The 20,519-nt window shown below is 45.7% G+C and overlaps 1 protein-coding gene across 1 annotated transcript in view; it reads right to left on the bottom strand.

Moving 5' to 3' along the window:
* Positions 1-20,519, bottom strand: part of DDX25 (DEAD-box helicase 25) — a 46,963-nt gene that overhangs the window by 13,911 nt on the left and 12,533 nt on the right. Inside the window, exons 4-10 of the mRNA XM_077839729.1 lie at positions 19,645-19,780; positions 17,944-18,036; positions 15,860-15,962; positions 8,900-9,014; positions 8,391-8,568; positions 7,204-7,441; positions 3,673-3,835 (exon numbers count right to left, since the gene is read on the bottom strand). Coding sequence (XP_077695855.1) covers positions 3,673-3,835; positions 7,204-7,441; positions 8,391-8,568; positions 8,900-9,014; positions 15,860-15,962; positions 17,944-18,036; positions 19,645-19,780 — 1,026 coding nt within the window. The remainder of the gene's footprint in view (positions 1-3,672; positions 3,836-7,203; positions 7,442-8,390; positions 8,569-8,899; positions 9,015-15,859; positions 15,963-17,943; positions 18,037-19,644; positions 19,781-20,519) is intronic.

Genomic DNA, 20,519 nt, shown 5'->3' with positions numbered 1-20,519 from the left:
CAGGGATTCCAAAGCATCTTACTGAACTCATCACAACTGCCTACTCTCAACAATAGACCACAGCATGAACAGCAACAGGTGACAGCGAGTGGTTTTCTACTGGGCAGGGAGTGAAACAAGATATATTCTGTCCCTAAGTCTTTTCAACATGTAACAGAATTTATTATGAGACAAACCCTGGAAGGTTTTGATAAAGCAGAAGAAGCTGGGATTTCCTCCTAACTGACCTTAGACACGCTGATGATATGACTGTGACACTGAGTCAGTGAGGGTTAAACAACCAACAGGCTAAATGACCTAAAGATCAATCTTTAAGAACATAATAGGGAAGTACTGAAATGGTAAACTGGGCCATTTCTTATAGATGGTTATCAAAGCCACGTTAAAGTAGACTAAATTCTTTGAAATGCAAACCTGTATTATCAGAGAATTAGAAGTAAATACTAATTGTATTTGTCTGTGTTTAACTATATCTTGTTAGATGTTAAAGTGATCTAATCAGCTTGTAGATGCTAAACTTCCTTTTCTGTCTGTTACTATATTCTATTGATTCAGAGATCAAAAAATATTAACAACATTCAGGCCTTGTCTACACTACAGGGGAAATTCGATCTAAGCTACGTAATTTAAGTTACAGCAATTTGAGTTATGCTATTCAGGTATCTTAGATCTACTAACCGTGGGGTCCACGCTACGCAATGTTGACAGGAGACGCTCTCCTGTCGACTCCCCCTACTCTTCTTGATCGACCGGAGAGCGATCTGCAGTTGATTTAGTGGGTCCTCACTAGACCCGCTAAATCAACCACCGATGCATCGATCACCACTCATCCATCCCCCAGTAAGTGTAGACAAGCCCTTAGATGTAAGTTGGGCATAATATCATTGTCTTTATTTCTCTTTGAAGTTTGTAGTAAGCTGTCTGTGAACCTTTGAATAGTTAATTGCCTGTGCTAATCAATCCAACTAATTACTTGTGTGTACAGAAGAAATAGGAACGGACTTCAAAGCAACAATGTACATTATTCTTCACCTATTCTTCTGCAATTTCTCATGGAAAAATTTTAACAGACTCTGCACATGGACTGCCTATTGGACTATAACCTATGCAACTGATTCTGGAAAAACTTTTTACAACTCAGCAGCTCACCATCGCTGCTATGAAACTGACCTAAGAACTTCATTCATATCTGTATGTATAATGATCTTTTAACCACAAAAACTCTTTTTTGTTTTACTAAGTCTTAGATTAGGTAATAAGAATTGGCTGTAAGCATGTACTTGGGTAAAATGTGAAATATTCATTGACCTTGTGGGTATTGTGTCCGATCTCTTGAGATTAGTAAACTTTATATATGATGAATAAGATTTGAAGTAATCCTCACCATATTTGATTTGGGTGTCTGGGTGGGAGCCCACGGCTGAATTGCTTTAGGGGAGCTGTGTTTTTGGCTTCTGGGTAACCAGTAAGGTGTTGTAGAAGCTGTTTTGCTGCTGGCTTTGTGAATGTAATTATTAGAATAAACCACCATTCTGGGGATCGTCTAGCCCATTCTTTGAAGTTTGTCCTGATTGAGCAATCTCAGTGAGGCCCCTCCAGAAACCATGGTCACAATGACGCTCTTTGGTGCAACTGTTGATGGAACGCAATGATTGTTGGCGTCTGCAAAGGACAGTTAGTGAGGAATAGGGACGATCCCTGAATACGCAAAACATGATTAACAAAACCAGGATACAAGCAGACACAACTGTCAGTCAAGTTGTAGAGGAAGTAGATGAATTCAGTTATCTGGGATCATACATATCCAACCAGAGAAAGAATTCCAAAGAAATCAGAAGATTAGGAATGACTCGCTAAGCCAAGCCTCCCTCATGAATATGTGAAAAACCATGGCATCATGAAATGTACAAAGGTTCAACTGGTGAAAAGCTTAATTTTCTCAGTAGCAAACTATGGAGGTGAATCATTAGAAACTAATACTGCTAACAAGAAGAAAATTGAAGCCTTAGAAATGTAGTGCTGCTGACAAAGACTCGAGTATCTCCTGGACAGAAAATTAGATGAATGCTTACATTAGCAGCATTACTGGGGAGAATAAGACCGTGTTGTAAGAAGTCAACAGGCACAAACTTACGTACTCTGGTCACTTCAGGCACAGAGATGGAAATAACCTTGAGCAAACTGTCACGGCAGGAATGGTGACAGGTCATTGTAGTAGAGGATGACAAGCGAGGAGATGGAAAGATGGAAGGCGGCAGATTACTGGAAAATCAGCTGCTGAGTGTTGACAGCTAGCAATGGATCAAGAAGGCTTCTGAAAATTATCCTACGAGGTCATCGATATTCAGACAAGAATAAATGAGTTTTACTTACTAAAAACCACCACATTTTCACATTTTACTTGTAGCTTGAATTCACAAGCACCCTCCACCTCTAGTAACCATTCCATTACAGGCCAGAAATGGCAATTTAAGTTGGCCACTTCACTATACAGACAAGAACTACTATAATCAAGCATCTTTTTTATGCATGTCTGCAATCCTGGCACTCACGTAAAAGCTAAAGCTAAGTACTTACCCTGACCCCATCCAGGCCATAAACACTGTTTGCAGACCCTACTGACCCTTACCATTCCAGGGGGGACAAGGGCAGCTGACATACATACACATCACATTACTTTTTTCATTGGTCATTTTAAAATGTTAAACTACTTTAAAACAAAACCAGGAAAACTTCTCTGTATTGCTATAAAGATTATACACAGTGGGGTTGAGTATGAAAACAGAGTTAAGATGTTTATGGAATTTCAACTTTGAACTCCCTGACTTTCAAATATTTTTTTTTTAACAACATTCTAATAAGGGCTTTTAGTTTAACAGGTGCATATTCTGTATTTTTACACACAACACCATCTCAATGGATTTTTGTGGATGAAAAACTCTACCCAAAGGATCAGTTTACTGAAGGAAATCTGCCTTTACCTCAGAATACCATATTTGTTGTGACTGACTTTTCCGACGGGCAATTGTAAAACATGCCGATTTTGACTGTCTACATTAGCAATTTCACAACTGTAATTCACCATTGGTGGAAGATGTAGTGTAAACAGGACTCAGGTGTTTATACCACTGTGTGGTACCAGCTGTGAATTATGGCTATAAAGTGTTTGCTAGTGTAGATAAGGCTTCAAAGTCACTACAAGCAACACCATCCTGAGAAGCAGGCACTGAGCTGTATACAAAGGGGTTATACACAGAATTACAATTCTTAATTTGAGCTGGCTGGAATAAGAAATCAGTCTGGTGTTATTTCTGCAAGCTATAGGAATCAGCATCGGCTCTGCCAAACACTCCTTGAATTTACATCTAGAAATCCACAAAAGCCCACAAATTGACCACTGAACTCCAACACTGTGTGTGACAACAGTGTAGTAGAAAAGCTTATGAGGAGGTCTCGATATGTGAGAGATTACAGGATTCCAAGCAGCTGTCATCATCTTCTGCACTCCACAGTGGGTTTTCGGTGTGTGTGGTGGAGGTGGAAAGCATGAAAGGATTACGTAATGCAGGAACAATAAGAAGCTTGCATGCCCTGTGCGCCCCCCATCTGGAAAAACAAAGCTCTCAGTACTGTAATACATTGAGAAACAAATGGATTAGCTAAAGACGATACCTCTAGCACAGACATTAGTTGTGATAAGGACCTTCTCTTTTCCATCACGAAACCTTTGGATTACAGCTGCCCGTTGCTCAACTGTCAGCTCCCCACTCAGGACAGACACTTTGTGCCCATCCTGAGTCAGTTCCAGCGATAACCATTTGGCATTTCTACGAGTCTAAAAACAAATGCAGGAAGTAAGTACATGAGATAAAATCTCCTTGGGTGTAACCATATTCCCTCCCCTTTCAATCACTTGTAACCATCTTATGTATTCCCTAAAATACGTTATTCCTTTTCTTTATGGCATTTCAGAGGAGCGTCTGGCTGGCTCTTCACAGGCAGAACCTGCAGGCTCACAGTCCAAGTCCCACTAGCACACCATCAATTTTTCTGGGAGCTCACTCAGACCCCACTATTTGAGAAATACTGGATATAGGGAGATGTCCATGGATTTTGCTCTAAGGCTATTTCTGTTCCTAAAAAGAGCAAAAGTGGTTACACTGAAACCAGCTGGAAAACAAAAAATTAGTTAAAGCTATGGACCACATCTATAGACCAAACGGAGACAAATTGAATTAGGATGGCTTCAGGAAAGATTTAGCTGAATACAAGGGAATGGTAGTGGCCTACTGTTTAGCCAAGACAGAACTAGCATGAATTCCACTTAAACAGGATGTATTCAGCTGGTGCTAAGTGGTTAATACGGTGAAATTCTGAACCCTCGCCTTTAAATACAGTAGATTAGAGAACTAAAGTTCCAATAAAGAAATTGTGTCTTGGATTCTTGTGTACATGCATGCACACACACACACACGTCACTGCATTACATTTAAACAACCTGAAGTGTTTGATCATCAAAATTGCCCTATACAGAGGTTGGTGGTTTTTTTTTTTTTTTTTTTTTTTAATACTACAACATTAAGTAGTTGAATTTAGAAAACACAAAGATTAAAAGCCTCATTTCTGTTTGTTTCCTTTAGTTCTTTTATGCAGGTTTCCAGCTGGTTTTCTAGTCTCTTCCCCTTTCACCAAAACCAGGGAGGGAAAGATTTTCTCTGGGATCTGCTGTGAGAGCTGGGCGCAGCCAGTCTTACACAGGAGCCTGGAGGAAGAAACTGGTTAGGAGCTGATGATAGGTTTCCTGACAACACAATATAGGTCAGGACTCCAAAAGGACAACAAATTGGGCCAACAACAGCAGGTGAAATAGACAAAGAGCAGTTGGTGTAACGGAATCCTGCTGGGGGGCTCTGACTTATCTGTAACCTCTCAGTATACCTAATGTAATAATGTGTGTGTTGGCAGAGAGCCAGGGTGGGAAAAGTCAATTGGCACCAAATGTAATAAGGGGCAGGAAACTAGAGAGGCTAATGACAATTCATCCAGCCCTTTCAGAACACAGGTTGGGACAGTGTAGTCTGACAGAGCGAGTGACTCAGCATTCCCAATGTTCATGAACACAAAGGGTGAAATTCAGTTGATTGCTCTAAACCAGAGAACTTTGAGAGTAAGTGCACATGGCCTGTTGGATCCTAGAGTAAGAACACGAATAGGGCCCTACCAAACTCATGGCCCATTTTGGGCAATTTCATGGTCATAGGATTTTAAGAGTCATAAATTCCACTATTTCAGCTATTTAAATCTGAAATTTCATGGTGTTGTAATTGTAGGGGCCCTAACCCAAAAAGGAGTTGTGTGTGTGTGTGGGGGGGGGGGGGGTTGCAAGGTTATTGCGGGGGGGGTTGTGGTTCTGCTACCCTTACTTCTGCGCTGCTGTTGGGGGCAGCGCTGCCTTCAGAGCTGGGCAGCTGGAGAGCGGCAGCTGCTGGCCGGGAGCCCAGCTCTGAGGGCTGAGCTGCCACCAGTAGCAGCAGCAGCAGCATGGAAGTAAGGATGGTGTGGCACGGTGTTGCCACCCTTACTTCTGGTCTGCTGCTGGCAGGGCGCTGCCTTCAGAGCTGGGCCGCCCGGCCAACAGCCACCGCTCTCCAGCTGCTCAGCTCCAAAGGCAGCACAGAAGTAAGGGTGGCAATACCGCGATCCCCCTAAAATAACCTTGTGACCCCCCCCCCACAACTCTCTTTTGGGTCAGGACCCCCAATATGAGAAACGCTAGTCTCCCCCGTGAAATCTGTATAGTTTAGGGCAAAAGCACACAAAAGGCCAGATTTCATGCTCCATGACGCTTTTTTCATGGCCATGAATTTGGTAAGGCCCTAAACATGAAGTATAGTGAGAAACCATGTTTAAGATATGTATGCTCAGAATAAAGAACTGGGTACCAATAAAAAACAGCTATATAATGTGGCTTAATTGTAAGTAGAAAAGGAGTACTTGTGGCACCTTAGAGACTAACCAATTTATTTGAGCATAAGCTTTCGTGAGCTACAGCTCACTCCGATGAAGTGAGCTGTAGCTCACAAAAGCTTATGCTCAAATAAATTGGTTAGTCTCTAAGGTGCCACAAGTTCTCCTTTTCTTTTTGCGAATACAGACTAACACGGCTGTTACTCTGAAACCTGTTAATTGTAAGTGTCTTTGTGGAATCCAGAGTAATATGCTTCATCTACTGCTGGGAGAGATGTAAAATAATACTATTTTTGAAAGATTACTACAGTCAGGAGTGAAACTGAACAAACATTCTATAAAAGGTCTGACCCAGGTCAGCCACCGAGCAAGCCTGAACAGCCTGTGGTGGTTCTGGGCTCCATTGCCTGCCACCGCTTCCCTCTCTTCAATTATAAGCTTAGGAGCCCAGCTGCCTCTGTGGTGAGCCCATGCACGGCACCTCTCAATTGAATTGTTTCATGTTCTAGCATGCAATGCGATCTTGGGCATTGCAAATCCCAGATACTCAAGAGTGAGATACGTGGTACCAAAGAGTCCACTGCATACCGAAGCATACAGCAAATTGATGTAGAAGTCACACAAGAACCCAGCAAAGATGCAACTGGGACTCCTGATAATCTTTTAAGTACAGAACACATAAAAGCATCAGGGTACATCTACACTGCAGCTGGTCGATGTAAATCCCTGCTCGGGTAGACAGACCTGTGCAAGCTTTGATTCAGCTAGTGTGCTAAAAATAGCAGTGTGGCCACAGCAGCACAAATGGCTTTGGCTAGCTACCTGAGCATGTACCCAAGGTCTCAGATGGGATTGTACCTGGGCAGCTAGCCTGAGCTGCTGCGGCCACAGTGCTTTTAGTGTACTAGCTCAATCAAAGACAGTGCATTCTGTCTACCTGCAGCTGGAGGAGTAATTCCCAGCTTGGTGTAGACATCCCTTAAAAGTAAGAGGAGTCATGGTGGGCAGAGTTGTAGGAGTCTGGAGGAAGGGTGTGTGTAGTGTACAGGAACACATATTGAGCAGTATTCCTCAAATTATATCCCACTGATAAAAGCCCTCTTGCATTGCCCATAAGAAAACTCCTTATTCTGTTGATATCAGCATTGAAAGATGGGTCATTTTTTACTGTAATTTCTCTGAAAACAGTAATCTGGCTCTTTTACTGCATGAGTAACAGCGACAGGAGAGCTTTACCTGACAGAAGATGATAGCCTGGCCAACAGTGATGCTCCCATAGATATTGCACAGGGCCTTGTATTTATCTTGTTTATTCTCACACAAAAAGTAGTACTGCCTGATATTGGTCAAGGTCATCTCCTCTCGGCGGAGTTTAATTATGTTGGGGTCAGGGATGATCTGCTCAGCAAACCGCAAAACGGCATCCTCAAAGGTTGCTGAGAAGAGGAGCATCTGACAATCCTGTGATAATGCTCTAGAAGAGAAAGGCTAGTAAATTGTGCGGTGTTATCGTCGGATAACAGCCTCAAGCCACAATACCTTCACATTCCTGTGCCAACCCTCCTTTCCTTATGATTAAGAATTTTTTCCATCCATTCCAGGGATCGTCTAAGGTGACAAGTGGTTTATCACAGTGTGATATTTCCACGCAATCAAGTTACATGGAAGAACCAGAGATCCATCAACAGAACAGATCATAAGAGCCCTGCTGTAATGTTAACAAGCTCTTAGGGTATGTCTACACTGCATGTGGCAGCAAGCCTCCCAGCCTGGGTCCACTGACTTGTGTTAGCAGGGCTCAGGTTAGCACACTAAAAATAATGGTGTGAATGTTGCTTTGAAACTGTGGCATGGGTTGTAGCTCAAGCTCTCAAATCTGAGGGAGATGGGGGGACTGATAATGCACATAAAGCAATGTTAATTTTAGATCAAGTTTATAAGAACAGGAGATAAAACAGTAGTGCTCATGTAGGCTTCCAAGTCAAAGGTTCATGAAATGGGAAATTTCCAGCACTCTTTCCTTTAACATTCAAAGGAATTCATCATCTCAACTGTAAGAGAATTTGGAGGGTTCCAGGCTGATTTTAAACACAACTTTAAACAAGTTTATTGAGAAGCCAATTTTTTTTTCCAATTTCCTTTTGACCAAATGCTCTGAAAGTACCAAATCTGAAGCCACCTCCATAGGAAGCGCGTATAAATAAGGAAGGTAGACTCAACCACTTTTTAAGTCATGCTTTAAGGAGGCTTTTCTCTAGCTTCCCCTTCAAGTACATCTGACTAGGACAGTATTTTATGTAGAGTTTTTTCAGAGGTGGTTTAGCTAAAACTATTACTCAGAGATATAAACTGATTTGCAAGTTAGAACTGAGAATTTTGAAGACTAAACCACTTTTTACTCTGCCTTCAGCATTCAGAATTACCTCTGAATGCGAACACTCTGGTCTAAGAAGCCCTGTGTGTCAATCATAACATCCGCTTCATCCAGCACAAACACCGAGATCTTCTTTACATCCAGCAGCCTCAATTTGAAACACCAGTCTAGCACAGTCCCTGGGGTTCCAATTATTATCTGTTCTTCAACCTTGGTACCTCTTGGAACTGAGAGATGGAAAAGTTAAATTAGCCTTTATCTCAAAAGTGTGTGGGGGGGTAGGGGGAGTCTGCAGGGTGATCTCCCATCTACATGCAGTCAGTGGCCTGTGCTGCCCACTGCTATGCTGGAACCTCCACATTTATTTATTGACAAATTAAATTTGTAGAATTTTAAAATACTGTGTGTAGAATTTTTATATTTCTGGCACAGAATTCCCTCAGGAGTAAAAATGGGATCCTCTGTCTTGACTGGGGCCTCTAGAATATAAATGTTACATGATACCAACACTAACATTGACTATTCCCACATCTACTGAGAAAAGTGAATCACACATACTTCTATTCCCTCGGACAGCATATGTAACTCTGATGTTGACACAAAGTTTTCCCATCTTCTCAACCACTTGTCCAGTCTGCACAGCCAGCTCATAGGTCGGAGCTAAACAGAGGCACTTTCAGATAGAGAAGTGAGAAAGACATTATACAGCAGCAGATATAGAAGCAATCTATAAGCTGCATTGTTTTAAATCAGATTAAGCGAATGAAATGGAAGGTGTTGTGCAACTGATGCAGCACTTAGTAAAAATCAGTGCAATAAAATAAATACATTAAACTACCATCCCATCCTATGGGAGTCTCGCAAGGTCGCACAAGCATCAACCATTTTGGACTCAGCTGCACTGATGGTAGCAGCAGTGAGAAATGTTAGGGGGAAAGGAGACTAGAAACTAGAGAAGGAAATAATGAACACAATAAAAATTCTAGATATCATATCAGGAAGAAACAAACCAATGCAGCTGTCCTTGTGCAGAAAAAGACTCCCGGGATAAGGTCCACCAACACTTGGAACCTCTCCTGCGGCAAAAACATACTGGCGCAGGTGGAGTCGAGTACCGCCCCCATGAATTCTACCCTCTGCATCGGAACTAACGTCAACTTATTATCATTTACCAGCAGGCCCAAGGATTGGCACATGGCCTGCAGCACCGCAACATCCCTTTGGACTGGGATGTGGAGCAGCCTTTGACGAGCCAGTCGTCGAGATATGGCTAGATCTGGATGCCCTGACATCAGAGGTAAGTGGCTACTACCGACATGCACGTGGTAAACATCCTCGGTGCTGTTGCAAGGCCGAATGGGAGGACCACAAACTGATAGTGGTCACGTCCCACCGCGAATTGTAGGAAGCGTCTGTGACCTTGAAAGATCGTTATGTGGAAATATGCGTCCTTCAAGTTGAGGACAGCACACCAGTCTCCCGGATCCAGGGAGGGGATGAGGCGAAGGAGACCATGCGGAACTTCAATTTCTTTAGGTATTTGGTGAGGTCTTGCAGGTTCAGAATGGGCCGCAGACTGCCCTTGACCTTTGGGATTAAAAAGTACCGGGAATAGAACCCCTTGTTCCTGTGCTCATAAGGAACCTCTTCCACCACAGCCAACTGCAGCAGTCCCTCTACCACCTGCATGAGGAGACTCATGAGAGGGGTCCCTGAAGAGGAATGGGGAAGGGGGTGTGGGGGAGAAAACTGGAGGGTATAACCCTGCGCCACTGTATTGAGGACCCAGCAAACCGAAGTTACGGTGGTCCATGCCGGGAGGAAGAATGAAAGGTGGTTTGAGAAAGGCGGGAAAGATGGATCCTGGGTATAGGCCAGTAGATCACCCTCGGGCACACCCTCAAAATGCTCGCTTGCCCCCCTGCTTATTGCAGGTTGAGCCCGATTGGGCAGAGAGAGTGGTGGCGCAGGTGGTGTTTGTAGCCCCTTGTCTTTTTGTGGGGCGGCTCGTGCCGGGGTTGCCTCCCTTGGCCCTGAGATGGCTGCAGTTTGAACCGTTTATGGGTTGGACTGGGGACGTATAGCCCTAGAGTTCTCAGGAGCCTTTTAGCCCATGCAGCTTACTGTTGGTCTGTTCTGCAAATAGGACCTGGACGTCAAAGGGGAGGTCCTACATTGACTGCTGAGCCTCAGTCAACAGGCCGGAGAGGAGCAGCCAGGATGCTCACTGCATGGAGATGGCCGAGGCCATGGTGCGAGCCACAGAGTCCACCGTTTCTGAAGCTGCCTGGAAGGCTGCTCTGGCCATAGCCGTGCCCTCCTCGAGGATCACCCGGAATTCTCTCCTGGACACTTCGGGAAGTAAGGCCTCGAATTTGGCCATGATGTGCCACGTTATAGTTGTAGCGTCCAAGTAGGTCTTGGTGGTTGGCCACTCTCAACTGAAGGCTGGAAGATGAATACATTTTCTGCCCAAACAGATCCAGTCTTTATTTTTGGATGTAGCCTCCCTGCCTCTCCCTCTGATTAACCGCCTCAACTACGAGGGAGTTTGGGGCCGGGTGAGTGTAGCGATATCCATGGCCCTTAGCTGGCACAAAGTAATTGCACTCAGCCCTTTTAGAAATGGAGAGCAGGGAGGATGGGGTTTGCCATAAGGCATTAATAATTTTCAATACCCCCTCATATAGGGGTAAAGCCACCCTAGCGGGTGTCATACAACAAAAGATCTCAAACAGGGAGTCCAATGGCTCCTCTAGTTCCTCTGCCTGGAGCTCCAGGTTAGAGACGACCAGCTTCAATAGCTCCTGAAGAGCCTTGGCGTCATCGTGTGGAACAGGGTGAGGGGGACCCATAATAGCTTTGACCGGCGACGATGAGGACGAAGCTGGAGCCAAGGGATCTACCACATCCCCTGGTGGTCCGACCAGGTACTCCCCTGGGTCCTCATGGGCCTGGGGGGCGGGGGTGGGCCTCCACCTCTGGAGGAGAGTGGGATGCTGTGGCCAATGGCATATCCAAGGCGCCCACCACCGACCGGGCAGCCTGTGAATGCTGGGTAAACCCACAAGGGTACCATGCCGCCAGCCACTAGCCTTGGCATCGGTTGCAGGGCTGATGACGTAGACAATACCGCCGGTGCTTGTCCTGCTGTCAAGGACTCCTGCTCAGCACCGGAGTCGTAACCAGAGCGGTTGCTATGAAGTGACCACGATTGGGTGGACTGGCAGCCCTCTTCTGTGCGATGCCGGCCACTATATCTTGATGTAAACCTGTCCGATACAGACGAGTCCCTCATGCAGGACCTTGGGAGCGTTCAGCGGATTGGCATCGGTAATCCAGCGATCTACGTCTCACGCTGCTCAACTGGTACCAGGACCTAGAGCAGGCCAATCGTCGGGAGGATCTCCCCAACCGTGGGGATCCGTGTCTCGGCGACAGGTGTCGATGGGTTGGTGACTGGTGGCTCCGCTCAGTCACATGATCGGTACCAATGCGTTGAAGACACGAAGGACTGATCTCAATGCTCATGCCGAGGGAATCGTGCCTCCATAGGTCTGCGCCAGGTCACTGATGAGCCACACCTTGAATCCCACTGTCGGTGCCCAGGGTCTGGAGACCAAAGAGGGCTTCGCTGAGCCTGCCTCCCTACTTCCGAGGCATGACGGCTCCATGCGGGCAAGCACTGGCGGGATGTCCCCCATGATGGGGAGTGGTGCCACCGAGGTGGGGACACACGGGGAGGTCCCAAGGCAGGTTTACCCCTGGACCAGGGTACTGCTGGAGCTGGCAGCACTGGTAGCATCAGGATTTCCTGCGCTGCCTGCGGGGCCTTCGGTGTCAACAGGACCTCTAGTTGATGGAGGCCCTTGCGAATGTCCGGTGTGGCAGGCATGGTGCAGGAAGGGCTAGACCGCTCGACTTGAGCTGAGGCCCAACTCCCTGACAGAGGCGTTGAGCTGCCCAACACGGGTCTTGGCTCTCCTCCAGCCGTCTCCCTTCCCTTACGGGAAGTGGGAGATCTTCCCCTCACAGATCTCTTCGGTTTCTTGGCCGGAACCGGGAAGGAGGGGATCAGTGCCAGTTTGTAGATGGCGCCGGCGGGGCGCTCCGCACCAATGCTGCAGTGCTTGGAGCCAAGTCAGACCTCTGCTCCGGAGCTGGGGTCAGCACCGATTCCATCAGGAGTGCCCTGAGACATCTGTCTCTCTCCATTTTTGTTCGGGGTTTAAAGATTTACAGATGCGACACTTGTTGCTTATGTGTCCTTCGCCTAGAACAGGGGTTCCCACAACAAATTTTTTGGTGGCCTCAGAATGCGGCCACCAACTCTTGCTGGTGGCCACTCTGACAATTTTTCCTAAAATACTTAATTAACTTTAGGAAAAACAAATAAATATGCACACATACATCTCCAAATCATTGTAATTTATCTATTTAGCTTGTGGATTTTTTTGCAGACTCAAAAATAAATGTACAGTTGTCTATTGTTTACTGAACCTTAACAGAATAGCAACACAAATAAGGTGCTTTGAACGTTCTTGTCTTTTTTCTTGTTGTTTCTTTTGCTTTTTTGGGCGTGTGTGTTTAAGACTTGCTAGCGATAAGTAAGTCTGCTTTGAAAAGTAATATTAACAAGCATACAAACATCACCTTTCACAGCAGACTTACTCAGCCCCAGTAAGCCTGGGGCCAAATTAAGCCCTGGATGGGGAGGTGGCTACAGAGGCAGTGAGAGCCAGGAGCAATGGGGACTGGAGGAGGCAGCGGGGGCCAGAGGTAATGTGTGCGTGTGTGGGGCTGGGGGAGGGGGAGGGGGAAGAGGTGAGCTCAAGGGCCAGAGCCCACCACCTTGCAGCCAGGAAACAGAGCCCAAAGTTCCACACCCAAGGGATAGGACCTGGAGACAGAGCCCGAAATCCCGTGGTTGGAACCTGCCGTCTGCCACCCCAGGACTGAAGTCCAATGGCACCACCCCCAGAATGTGGAGAACTCAGCGACTGCCTGCTCCTCCAGCTTGTGTATCTCCAGAGAGGGAGAAGGCCCAACCACTGCTGGTGGCCCCTGTGGAGGGGCCACTGCTTTGCCCACCCACCTCCTCCAAATAACTGCCCAGGAGGCTGTGGCCGCAAGAAAAGCCCCTGGTGGCCGCATTTGAGAAACGCTGGCCTAGACACCTTAAACAACTAACGTGTGGGTCGCTGATGGACACAGGCTGCTTACAACGATCACATGACTTAAAGTCTGGGGACCAGAACATGCCCCGTCCCTAGGCTGAGTCCCGTCCAAGACCAACTAACTAAAACTAAATACTAAGGGAACTATATACACAACTATTTTACAGGAAAACGTTCGGGAAAAACATTGAACAAAGCGAAATCTAGCTGAAGCGGCAGACGTTCCAGCACCGTCACTGGCGGCAAGAAGGAACTGAGGGTGTGTGTGGGAGGGTGCCGGCAGCGCCCCTTATACCACGGCATGTGTGCGCCTCTCTAGGGGGCACCAGAGCCGGTCCCCTATGGATACCACTGGGGGAAAAGCTTCCAGCACCGGTGCATGTAGTGAGCGCACACACCTAATATGGAACGGACGTGAGGAAGAACTCAATAGCGACACTTGAGCCAGTAAGAATATTCGTGTGAACAAGAACTTTAATTGTAAAATAAGCTACAGAAAAGAACTATCATGAACTCACAGTAATTGCTCTTCAAATCTCTCTGATTTCTCAAAACTTAAATGCAAAGTATTCAAACCTGGTCTAAAGCCACAATTAGTAAACGTGCATGCTATTTTTGTAAATTATACTTTTAGATGGAGCTTTCAAAATTAATCTGAAACCATTCAACAGGTTTCTGCTCTATAATGCAAACAACTTAAGATGTAAACACATTTCTGTGACAAAGCGCATCCAAACCAACAGCCTATATATCAAGTTCCAAAGCGACTGCACAACCAAGATACCCAGCATAAAGGACAGGGGTTAGACTGGAAGTGCTGGCATATAGCAAATATAGCAGCATCACAAAACGTAAAAAGAAAATAAAAAAACACTCAACATGAAACCGAATTCATTTTTAAAAAATGGAGTTAAAAGTAATTTCAAGTACATAGGCTGCCCTGGGTCACCCTCTACCATAGGGTTTTACAATCATTGTGACGTTGCACTCCATATGTTTGATGGAAATATGCTTAAGAGTGTGAATATGATGTAACTGGAACACGCTTTATGCAAAAGGTCTCTTGTAAGGTATTATAACAAAGGTGATAACCTACTGAATATATTCCTCCTATTTGTATGCATGTATCGTTTTTGTATCTGAGGCTAGAAATATGAAGTATAACTCTGAGGTCCTATTGTAATTATGCAAAGTGTGGGCCATTAATGGTGGTTTAGAATCTTGATGGCTCCCATTGACTAAGACAATTGATTGTAAGTGGCTCTGTTTATTTGCAAACCTTCCTGTGTACGTGGGGGTCAGAAGGAGGGGTCGGGACCCAGAGAGACAAAAGATTCCCACCTTGTGCCAAAGCTATACAAGGGGGTGGAGCAGGAGAAAGGAGGCTGCTAGTCATGAGAAAGCCCCTGCTTACCACCTCAGGTGTCTGCTAGAACTAACAAGGACTGTACCAGGGGAAGGATTGGGCTCAGACAAGAAAGGAGTCTAGTCTGTGAAAGAAGCTTATTGGAACATCTCTGAGGGCGAGATATTACCTGTAATCAGATTCTTAATATATTAGGCTTAGACTTGCATGTTTTTGCTTTATTTTGCTTGGTGACTTACTTTGTTCTGTCTGTTATTACTTTAAGCCACTTAAATCCTACTTTTTATACTTAATAAAATCACTTTTGTTTATTAATAAACCCAGAGTAAGTGATTAATACCGGGGGGAGCAAACAGCTGTGTATCTCTCTCTATCAGCGTTATAGAGGGCAGCCAATTTATGAATTTACCCTGTATAAGCTTTATACAGAGTAAAATGGATTTATTTGGGGTTTGGATCCCATTGGGAGCTGGAGGCAGGCAACTTGCTGAGCCATTTTCAGTTAAATCTGCAGCTTTGGGGGCATGGACCAGATCCTGGGTCTGTGTTGCAGCAGGCTAGCATGTCTAGCTCAACAAGACAGGGTTCTGGAGTCCCAAGCTGACAGGGAAAACGAGCTCAGAGGTAATTTCAGCACGTGAGGTGACAGTCCCAAGGGGATCTCTATGACTAACCCATCACAATCATATCTTCCTGTTTTTAAGAAAAAGTTTGTCCCCTGTAATTGCATGACAGGCCCAAACAAACAGGGGAAACTGACTACATGGATGAAGCAGTGAAAAATAATATACACAAAGTGCGGTCACACGAAGAAAATGGAAAAGAAAAGTCATTTAACTTTCCCACTACAGTGACCATAGATGGTGCAAGTAACAGTAGCAACACATTCAAACTGTGACTTTAAGCAGTTTCCCTTTAAGAAAGACAATATATTGCTATTCCTCCCAGATAACCTTAACCTTCTACCAGTATTACCTGGGGGAATTTCTCAGCACCATTAACTCTGCTCAGCATGGCCAAGACAAAAGCTGCAGTTTTTCCTGTCCCTGACTGGCTCTGTGCTATAAGATTTTGGGGTCTGCAAAACAATAAGAATTTACTCAGTTGTGTGTAGGTTTTATAATTGCAAAAACATCTGTAGTGTTGTAAGTGTGCATGGTGTTCTCCAAACAGAGAGGATGTGTGCACTTGGGAGGTTATATTTAAAAAGGGATTGCCTCAAGAGGTAGATTATAAGAACAGAAAGAAGATGACAGGAAAAGTGTCTGAGGTACACGCAGCACAACACAAAGCACAAAACAACATGTGGGAAACAGAGGAATAAGTACAGGAGGAAGTCAGAACAGAGATGCAGGTGAATAGGAGATTATGCAGGATCTGAAAGAAAGGACGAGTATCTCAAACTGGATATTATAAGAGACAGGAAGCCAGTGGAAGGTTGATGGCTACTCCTGGTGGAATTCTGTGCCACTGCGTGTTTGCTGAATTCATGTCCCCCGCCAACATCTTTGCTTTCCCGCAGAAAAGTAACTTTCTGACAGGGAAGTCCCCTACAGTGCGAGTGCGTTGTTTCCGGCGCCCTGAGCAGCCAGCCGAGAGGTAAATCACTGGGAGAGAGGGGCTGAGGATGGCTCGGCCAGTGGCTCCTACCCTGTGCCACGCTCAGCTACTAGTCCTGACTGGGCTGGGGAGGACAGGACTTCCTCTTCCCCTACAAGGAGTGGCCAGGGCTGGGTCAGACCCACCCCCAGAAATCGCTCTGGCTGCAGGAAGCGCCGCACCTCCCCCCTGCTTCTTGCTCCCTTGTTCCTCAGCTGTGGGGGAGGGGGGGAGGAGAGGTCATTGTATCAGGAGCTGCTCTCCCATCAGCCCAACCCCCATGCATTCAGATCCACCTCATACCCAGATTGCCCTGCCAAGACTCACCCCTGCACCCAGAACCTCCCCACTGACTCCCCTGAACCTGAACCCACACCCTCTTCATCTGGAACCCCCCCTGCACCCAGACTCCCTAGGTGTAACTCCAGGTACAGGCAGCGGGTAAGTAGGGGCTGTGTACCAGGAGGACTGTAGCACAGGCTACAAGGAGGGGCTGTGTCCAAGGGGATATTGCTGCTGTGGGGCCAGGCTGTGCAGGCAGCCCACATGGGGAAGCTGACCTGGATGCATAGAGCACCTGGTGTCACTGCTCCCCCATCCCCGCCCAACATTCCTCCGCGCTCCCCTAGGGGGGATTGGGCCTGTCGCACACAGCAGGGCTTGCCTGGGGAGGGAGCAGGGCCAAATGGAAGGCAAAAATCTGCCCCCCACATGTGGCGCCCAAGGCTTGCAATTTGCGGGAGGGCAATGTCACACCAAGACATAAGGAGTTATGGAAGGAGATTAAGCATTGCAGGTACGATCAGCCAGAGAGAAGGAGAACCAGGAGCATGGAAAGAGTCTGGAGAAGACATGAGGGGCTTGCTGCTCCCCTAACTGCAATGCCATAAGTAGAGCAGGGCAGCTCCACACACACCTCTCCGATGCTTCCCACCTCCAACCTGGAGTGGGGTTAGAGCCAGGCAGTGCAGGGTGGCTGCTGCTCTGGCTGGTGCCATGGAAGCTCCCCCTTCCTCCTCCTCCTGCTGGTGCTCCTCAGCTCCCGGCCCCCTTTGACTGCTCATACAGTTGGTAAGAGCTGCCTGGGCAGGGGGACCCAGCTGCGGGGCTGGAAGAGCCCTCTGGGAACATCGACCATGGGGTGGGGGGGCCCTTCTGGGCTATCCTCTGCCTGTTCCCTGAGCTGTTTGCAAACTTTTTGAGCTGCCCCCGCACTTTGACTTATAATTCTTGATTGCACCCTACCCCTCCCCAAACCCAGACAGGCTAGGTGGACTGCTGAGGTGAGTCGGGGGTGCAGGTGGCACTCTCTCTTTGGGCCCCTCCGTGTAGAGCTGGCCCTGCTCTGCCAGGCCCTGCTCCCCCAGATCAAACTACGCCTATGACCAGAATGGCAGAGATATGAAAATAATGAACAAATGCAAATAGCATGTTTTACACCTTGCTTTGAAAGTACTCACGGGTCAGCTAGCATCATAGGAAGCGCTGTCTCCTGTATCTTGGATGGTCTGTTGAAACCCATTGCATAAATCCCCTGTAATAACTCTTTCTTCCTGTCAAACCAGGAAAAAAATCAAACTATTTACAAGCAAGTGATGAGATGCCCTAGGACAGTGCTTTTCAAAACTTTTTAGACTGCGTATGCCTTTCCAAATAATGCAGTCTACCGTGTACCCCCCATCTGAGATATGGTCATAACATACCTAGGATTAGATTTCCAAATCCTACTAAATAAAATGTGTTACAGGATTTTTCTCATGTCCTTTTTCTCCAGTCCGGGAACTTGATTAGGACATTCAGGCATGTGAAATTACTGATACCAGAGTATTTGTAACAAAAACAAGATTTATTAAAAGCCAAGAGAAAATGGAGTTAAAACAAAAGCAATGGTTAGCTTAACCTATCTAGCTGAACTAGATATGACATTCTCAGTTGAGTCAGAGAAAAAAAAAGATGTCTAAAAAGCAAGACCTGTTCTGTCTGACAGTCTCTTATCAGAGTCAGCCCCTGCTATCAAGTCCAGAGAGATAGATAGGGTACCCCAACCACAATCCAGGGTTGCCACCCTACCTTCCAAACCAGTTTTATCCAATTACTCACACACTCAGTAGGGTTTGGGGGACTCTCTGCATTCTTTAAGAGATGGGCCACTCAGGATACAAAAAGATGCTTTACCAATGTTTAATATCTGTCTCTCACATGTTAACCATCTTAGCTCAGGTACTGCCCCACTTGCTGTATTCAACCAATCCTCAATTCTGGTGAGGAAAGCAATTAGGTGTGACCTTTTACAATTTATTTTATGTCCCTTATCACGAAAGGAATTATTGCCCAATCCATCTTCTTTTAGGAAATATAAAATACTGACCAAACCCAAAGCTCTGTCATAGGTACCACACATACTCTTGGGAGAAGGTATCACCATAAGATCTTTTGCAGCATATTATCAGCATGTTTTGGTTTTAAAGCTTATGAAGACGTGTTCTAACTGTTCCTTGCTGTGGCTCTAGACCAGCAGACAGAAGGAAGATTCATCTGTTGACATCATTTCCTATACACCTTCAGGTTTCCCTTGGAAATCTTGCATCCAGCTCTAACCCTAATCAGGGCCTGGGTACACCACAAAAATAACCATGTTTAAACGTGGTTAGGAAACATCAGTGAAAATCCATGTTGTAATATGGTCAGATCACAGTTGGTTTAAGACAACATGTCAGTCTTTCTACACAATGTTTAGGAACTATTTTAGCCTATATATTTTCCAACATTAAAAACAGTTTCCAGTATAGGTGTAGATTTTTTTTCTTGCCAGTATGGAAAAGAAAAACAAACAAAATCTCTTTAAGGTGTCTATAGCTATGGCATCTAAAAATCAGTGTTAAAATATGGGTGGATTACAATCGCGTTTCTATGTGTTTTTTGGATATGGTACCAGGACGCGTTAGTCTCACAAGATCACAGTACAGTGGAAAGGATGGACCCTTCAATATATGTCTGCGTATCTTCCCCATTTCAGCTGTATTTGGTTTTTACTGTATCGTACTGTCACTCCCAAATTCAAAGGAGACTGTGTGATAGAACATGACTAAACCCCCCAGGTAGTTACTACTGGCCCATTTATCTGAGACTGCCCTTTTTTCAGTCTGTAGTTCTATACTCACAGCCGCAGTTCTTCAAAGGTTTTTACTGAGAAGAGAGGGGAGCTGGGATCTCGCTGCAGGACTTCAACATGATGACTGGATTCTACCAGAGACTTCCGGATAAGCTTGTTTAAAAGGGAATTTTCTGCTAAATCCACTATGTGAGCATGGAAAAAAAATAAAAAGAGAGAAAAGGGAACAGTTCACCACACCTAGCAGGTTGTATAAAGGTCACAGCTCACTTCTCGTAACTGCTAGAAATGGACTGTTTTTAAAACAAAAAGGTAAATACAAGCCCCCAAAACGAAAAAAAATGAAGTCAACACACACAAGGTGGCAAAGTATGATGGGGCTCACATAGCTTTGTCTCAAACAATGGAATTATTGCAGCCCTAGACATGCCCACTTTGAGGGGAAAAAACAGCTGTGCCACCCTCTGCAGCCCTGCCAAATATTTAACTCTTCTCCATCGTAATTTGTAACCCTCTTGCGCTTCCCCAGGTTAACGGAGAGACTCCCTGACCCAATTTAGCTCACCTTGCAAACTCCATCTAACTCAATTAACTCCTACACCCCCCGAGATTCTTAATGCAACCTCAAAACCCTCCTCAAAAAGAGACCAATGTGCTCTTCCCTGTCTCTTCCACCCCAGACACCTTGCACCGTCCCTGACATTCCTTTGTAGATTCACCGGATCTTGCCCTTTCTTCTTTTTTATTGCAATGCTCTTTGATTTCATTTTGAAATGAAAAAAATGTAAAGCACTTTCAATGTAATTAATTAAATGGTTTTACCCCCCCCCATTCTCAACATTAAGGACTGGAATAACGTTAGGGTTTGTCTACAAGTGGAGCCATTACCGACTGACTGTGTGGAGAGACCACTGCCTATCATGT

This window comes from Eretmochelys imbricata, chromosome 22 (genome assembly GCF_965152235.1).
Source record: "Eretmochelys imbricata isolate rEreImb1 chromosome 22, rEreImb1.hap1, whole genome shotgun sequence".
Lineage (NCBI taxonomy): Eukaryota > Metazoa > Chordata > Testudines > Cheloniidae > Eretmochelys > Eretmochelys imbricata.
This window is presented reverse-complemented; position numbering and strand designations above follow the sequence as displayed.